Genomic DNA, 6730 nt, shown 5'->3' with positions numbered 1-6730 from the left:
TCCTTCAACACCTCCCCAGGATGCTTCACATGGCTGAGAAAGGTCACTTCTTAACCAAACAGCAAAGGGTGCAGCCTGTGCAAGACAAGCAAAGGCAGATCATCTTGGGCAAAGTTCTTCCAGTCAGCAGGAAAAACCTCATGTGGGCACTGTCCTGTCCTCCCTGCCTTGATTTACCAATTTAACTTGTTTTCCTGCTGCAGTTGTAATGTGCAGCCATTCTGGATGATGGCAAATCACAAGTAAAACAGGAGAGGAGTAAAACAGCATAATGAAATTTTATTCTGAAAATATGGCAAGAGTCTAAGGCACTTCAAACATTTCAATACGCTTGACTAAAGTGAATGTGACAAGGTAATAGCATTCCATAAATACACACCAAGATGTACACTCAATTACACTCAAGGGGAATATACAGCTGGTACCTCTAATTTTATTCTCCAATAAACATGTTTGGAGCTTATAGACTGAAACAGTTAATAAAAATATGGTAACAGGACATGTGATTCTTCATGTAGGTTTTAATTATTATGGAATACAAAATGTTGAAAATACTGTGTGAGTTAATTTTATAGATACTAGTATCTTTTATATAAAAAGTTATACATTATCCCCAATTAGAAACAACTTATTTAGTGAACTTCAGACCTGACAAGAGGCTCTATCCCCAATACCTACCCACTCACCCACCAGCTCAAGATCCACGGAACTGACTACATAAGCAACTGCAACTTTTGAATTTCAAAGTAATTAAAAACATGAAAATCATGTTGGAATGAAATTTATGAAAAGCTTACTGTGATGAAGGCTAGGCACAGTAAATATATTCTAGAATGACTAAAAATAAGCCACTGGGACACCCCTGCATGGATAGCTTTGGAAGTCTTAGTCTGCACATAACATAAGAAAGGACAATCTACAACAAAGAAAAACAAGATTTATGCCAGTGTACAGAAAGATGAGTATGTGAGCAAGAGAACAGTTCTGGCTAAGGTTCTCCACTGAGCACTACTTAACTAAATGCTTGCTTCAAGTTTACAGTTTTCTACCTTTAGCATTAGATCTCTGCTTTCACTTTGCTGGTGAGTTCAGGCACAAGACAATTACATTCAGTATCTGTCTCAGTAAAACAGTAACATTTAGCAGCTTAAAGGTGGCATAGAGATTTTTTACAGATATTTATACACTACTACTCAAATGTGGCTCTGTGGGTGGGACCTGGAGATGTCCTTCTGCTAAGCCTAGGAGTGCCCTGAAAGAGAATAAAGAACAGTTAATCAAAGAGAAATTATTCCAGCCAGTGGATGGAAAACACAACACTCAGAATTACTCTGTTCAATTCCTTACCTTTAATTGTACAGATAATTTCTTTTTTTTTTTTAATTTTAGGAAGAAAAGCGCCAGCTATCATACAGCCCACTAACTGCGAGTGCATATTGTTCAGACACTGAGGTTTTAGCAGCCATTTATGAGGAGAGTGAGTCAGGCCTAGAGGAGAGGTGGATAGCTGCCAAAACACCTAGAACAGCTAAGTTTCAGTTTCCAGGTCAATAACTATCATTAAAATAATACAACAGCACCTCTGCACACTAGCCAGAATTAGTGAACCTTGCTAGTGAGCTATCTGTACCCCATGGTAATTAGGAGGAGAAGCAGGAACTATCCCTCAGCCAGGCTTCAACCTTCTGCAGCCAACGTGTATTTAAAAAAGTACATTCCACTTAACAGCACAGAAATTATCTTGCAAATAAAAGTCAAAATTTCATGTGCTGTACAGCTGTCAGGGAGTAAATTTCTTGTTTACATTTCACTATTATGTCTAACAGCAGCAAGTTAAAACATAACCTACAGGAGGTTGTGTACTAACCGGTGACTGGGTTTTGGAAAAGTTCACGTGTGCATAGAGGAGAACCGCTATGTCCTTATGTCCAGCTTCCAGGGCTATTGAAAGTGCTGTGCTGCCATCCTGAGAGAAGAAAGGAAGAAACAAGAGAATCAGTGCTTGTATGCTTTAACAGATCTCTTAAAAGCCCCATCAGCCCACAGAGAAATGAAGTTACTAAGAGGAGGCCCTACTGCTCATACAGATGAGTTCATTTAGAGTCTTGTTTAATTTCTTTTGTTTTAAGCCTTGCACTGCTGTTTTATGAGGCAATCCAATTGTCAAAGCCTCATAATTTCTCTAAATGAGGAGTCTCGATTATTGCTGTGGAAGAGTGAGCACACTATTATCACAGTACTGTTACATGTAGTGCTGTGCAAGACCAGAAGATTGGGCTGTCTCAGAGAAACGACAATGTCAGTAACAAGTAGAGATGATAAGGGAGGGAAAAACACTGGTCAGATATAATGATAATTGCTGCATTAAAATGATAATTGTTGTGGTATAGCTCCTATCAACACTAAGAGAAATTGCACTCATATTGATGGAAGTCTAAATACAAACAAATGGACTTTCCCAGTCAAATACTGCCACCTTAGTTTCTCAGAAGATTCTATTGCTTTCATAAACCACAACTGATGAGGGTAGAAGCAAAAAGTGCTATAGCTCAAAGGGTATTCTACTAATCTGCTTTCACTTAGTGATAAGAGTATTTTATTAATTTTCCTTTCGACCATATTTGGTCCAGAAAGACATGGATGTCAGGCAACCTGTGATATGAATTTGGTGCGTGGTTCACTGCCTGGCTTTTGGCTCTTGCACACAGAAGCTGCTACAATAATGTCAATATTTGAAATGTCTCACAGCGATGAAGCAGACATTCCAGCCACTGCTGTAGCACTGGTATTGGAATGGTTGGGACCGGTTTTGAAATGTCCAGCATGGGACACAATGGACACATGGAAAGTCTTCTTATCAGACCAAAGGCAGCAATTATACATAAATCCAATTGTCCTGAACAGACAGGGAACTAGAAGAGCTGTCTACTACTGTGCAATATAATGCATGACAAATGCACAGCTAACACTCTCCAGTCAACACAAGTTCTTAAAAGAGAGGTGCTGAATCACTGTGGCACACATTAGTAGGATGATGCTCAGCTTACTACTGATCATGCAGACTGGAAAAGCATCACTGTGACACTCAGAATAGGTTGGGGAATACTCAAAATCTCAATCCCACAGCACAGACAAATCTGTGAATAAGCAGCAAACTGTGCTTGGGAAACTATCAAACTGGCCACAGGAATAGTTAAGTTATCATGTCCCCATAAAGACTGTAGTTATTGATTTTGTATCTGGTAATGCTAACAGCATCCAAGCAGCAATAATCTAGACTGCTCCTGAAAGTGTTTGTTAGACTGAGGTCTTCTTACATTTTCCTCTCTGGCCAGAAGTTCCACACCGCTAGCACTACAAAGAACTGAGCTGCCCCCTGCAGCTGGTGGGTGAATGAAGAGAAATTACGTCCTTGTCTTTCTGCAACAGCTTCAACAAATAACCACCCGCTGCCATCCCAAATCCTAAACCCAGGCTCCGTTTCAGTGTTCGGTGGGTAAAGCAATAGGAAAAAGGAAAAGCATGCAAGAAATATGGTTAACAAGAACATAGCAAGAAATGAACTAAGTCAATGTATTCAAGCTTGAGAAATCTATTGATCAAATTGTCTGCTGACAGCATAGGCTGCAACGGTGCCTGCAGACAAGAAATACACAGGTGTCTCACTTGGCACTGAAGTCACAGTCTGTATCTGTTTATTGTCAGGACAGTGTAGCTTCATGACTAAGACTGAACCTATAGTCTCAAAAGTCATGGTGTAGGCACAGTGTGAGTATAGTTTAAAAAAAAATTGCAGGGCTGATCTTTGCCAAAGGCACAGAAAAGCAACACAATGAGGCTCTAAGTCACCAGGTAAGGTCCTAACTGAAAACTAGAAATCTCCTTTGAAAGGGGGAAGGAATGTAAGCGGGAAAGGTGTTGAACTAGCTATGAACTAACAAGTGTTTTTTTTCTTTTCTGACCACTACACACCTACAGCTAACCACAGAAATAGCTACCAGGTGTGTCTGTTAGAAAAGTAAAAATACTAGCCAAATAATCACAGCACTTGCTACCAATTAAGCAGAAGATTCATTGTGGTTGGTACTCTGGCACTCTGAGTCAGACATTGACCCAAGCAGATTTCAGAAGCATTGAAAGGCAACTCACATTGTCCTCCAGGGTGCTGTTACACCCAGGCTGAGCCAGCAGAAGCTTAACAATCTCCACATGTCCATGCTCACTAGCGCACATCAGAGCTGTAGAGCCCTCATCATCCTGGATATTGACATCTGCACCACAGGCCAGTAAAGCTTTAACCATGTCTATCCGGCCATGACTCACAGCTAGCATCAGTGCAGTCTGACCAGCCTGCATGGAGAGAAGAGTAAAACCCAAATAACTACAGAGACAATCAGTGACAAAGCACAAGCACTTTTATTTTTTTGAGACACTGTGTTTCTTATGGGGGGGAAGTTGTTTTAAACAGTACTGTCAAGGCTTTATTTTGCCATTATTTAAATACCTTTTATGTATCATATATCCCACGTTCACACAGCTATTTACTGAATTAATGGAAGATATCCAATCTGGTTTCAGACACCTGTAGTTTATTCAAATGAGCTAAATGCTGCAGAATTTGTAAATGCCACCCAAAATTCAGTAACAGTTCTTTCACACAATGAGCAACCTTCATTTTTAGAAGAGGTCCAGATTTGAGGCTCAACTGTTCGTCCACAGCTCCATTTTGTATATAGCAATCAAAAACATACATAAAAATCCCACAAATGATGAAAGCAAATGAGAGCAACATTTGAGCTGATAAGAGCAGGGATGGGAGCATGGAAGGAACCATAAAAAGGCACAGGAGTACAGCAGTAAGAACTGTGCCTCATGAACCGTTCAACTGACCTGGCTGGCTTTAGCATTCACATCCCCACAGCTGAACAGTTCCTCCACTATCCTCATGTCCTTCTCTGCTTCCACAGCTGCAAGCGCAGCAAGCATGATGGGGGTATAACCAGCCTTGTTCTGATGATTTACATTACAGACATCTGCAGAGGGATGACATAATTTCTTCAGAAAGCAAGTACCCAAAAAGCAGTAATTGTGCTAATCAACTGAATAAACTGTCAGTACAGCAGCCTATAAAAAGAAAAAGTAGCAACTGCTTTCATAATGGATGCAATTCAAGAGAAGGTGGAGAAGAAAAAAATTAACAGAGGAGCTCTTGAGCCAGACAAAGAAAATAATTCTTTTGTACTATGTGTACAACACAAGAGAGAGCACAAAGACATTTTATATGTCATCATTTAGGGCTTTATTTGTGCATTATTTTTTTCCTTTTGTAAAAGCAAGTGGCCTGAAATTTAGCATGATATTCAGAAACACTATCAGCATAGTCCTTAAGCTCTTCTCCCAAGGGCGTGCATACTTCCCAGAATAAAAGTGGTCCAGCAACATGGTCAGTGGAAAAGGTATTTCTCTTCAGCACAAAGCCTGTGTCTTCAGAATAATTTTCCTGCAATTGGTGTTATTTAAAAATCTGAAAGTGTACTTCAATATGTTTTGGAACTGCCAAAAAAACCACCCCTTTAAATTAAAGACAACTGCCAGTTCTACAGTGTATTTGACCATGAACAAAACTGCTCTGGGAACAAATACAGGCAAGTTCTCTCACCAGTGCCAGCAACCAACAAGAGTTCCCCTTTTTGTTCAAACCTTGCCTCCAGTCTGTCTCTGTTCCTAAAATTCTGCAGAAATTCAGCAGTGCTTATTGGTTTACTGGGCAGCAGGGTTTTCAGTGTATGCATCATAAGGAAAGCAGAGACCCAGATTTACATAAACATTATCTGCAGACTAGAGGTTAAATTGCACCACAGATACCTTAACAAGCAAAAATGGTTCAGAAAATTCTTCAAACTTCAGTCAAAAGAACATTTCAGAAGTAATTCGAGTGCAGATGTAAGATATTGCAAATTTTTTTCATGTTAAATAGACATCGGTGATGAAACCTTATAACCAGTAGACCAATACTTCTTTCAGACATCACTTCTGTGAAGCCACTGAAGCCAGAGAACACAACACTGCTAAACGCATTACATCCTGAGTAATGAATAACTTTTTAGAAGTGGTGTGCTCCTACTCTGACTAGACTACTTCAGCAGAGTGTGTTTTCTGAGGTCACATTTAGCTCCTTTTCTATATGGCTGAGAGAAACTGTTCTCCTTTGTCCTCTTGGTGACTCTGCTTCATGCTATGGAGGATTCTCTCATCTCATCCTGTCCACTTTTCTCACCAAACACAGGCACAGAGTTCTTGGTCTAAGAATCTACCTGTGATATCACCACACTGCAAAGCTGACCACAGTGACCATTCAGACACAGTCCAGAGGAAGACTGTTGAAACCTGAAGGAATCTGCCTATATGCGAACATTTTCCAAGTGCTGGCATGAGCAATTCTCTCTTTCAGAGTGACCTATGTGGGACTAGTCATGATTATTACATTTTACAGGCAACACCCCTGGTGTTCATGGGCATACACTAGCTGCCATAACGTACAGGAGTCCTGATTTCCAGCAAGAGATCAGCATGTTCCTTCTCCTCTGAGACACCTAGGGAAGCAGAGGGGCAGCTTCCTCCTACCACATTGTGCTGTAGAGCCAGCCTGCCCCGTTTCACCACGCTCCTGACATTCCCTGCATTCCCCTGCTGTGACTCACTCTTCCCAAACACAGACTGCCTTCAAAAG

The 6730-nt window shown here is 40.6% G+C and overlaps 1 protein-coding gene across 9 annotated transcripts in view; it reads right to left on the bottom strand.

Annotated features, from left to right (window-relative positions):
* Positions 1–254: 254 nt before the first annotated feature.
* Positions 255–6730, bottom strand: part of KANK1 (KN motif and ankyrin repeat domains 1) — a 128858-nt gene continuing 122382 nt past the window's right edge. For all 9 annotated transcript variants that reach the window (XM_064403120.1, XM_064403118.1, XM_064403121.1 and 6 more), the window contains 4 exons: positions 4891–5033; positions 4150–4350; positions 1868–1966; positions 255–1252 (listed from right to left, as the gene is read on the bottom strand). In XM_064403120.1, coding sequence (XP_064259190.1) covers positions 1190–1252; positions 1868–1966; positions 4150–4350; positions 4891–5033 — 506 coding nt within the window. In that variant the 3' untranslated portion in view covers positions 255–1189. The remainder of the gene's footprint in view (positions 1253–1867; positions 1967–4149; positions 4351–4890; positions 5034–6730) is intronic.

This window comes from Passer domesticus, chromosome Z, assembly GCF_036417665.1.
Source record: "Passer domesticus isolate bPasDom1 chromosome Z, bPasDom1.hap1, whole genome shotgun sequence".
NCBI classification, from domain to species: Eukaryota; Metazoa; Chordata; class Aves; order Passeriformes; family Passeridae; genus Passer; species Passer domesticus.
This window is presented reverse-complemented; position numbering and strand designations above follow the sequence as displayed.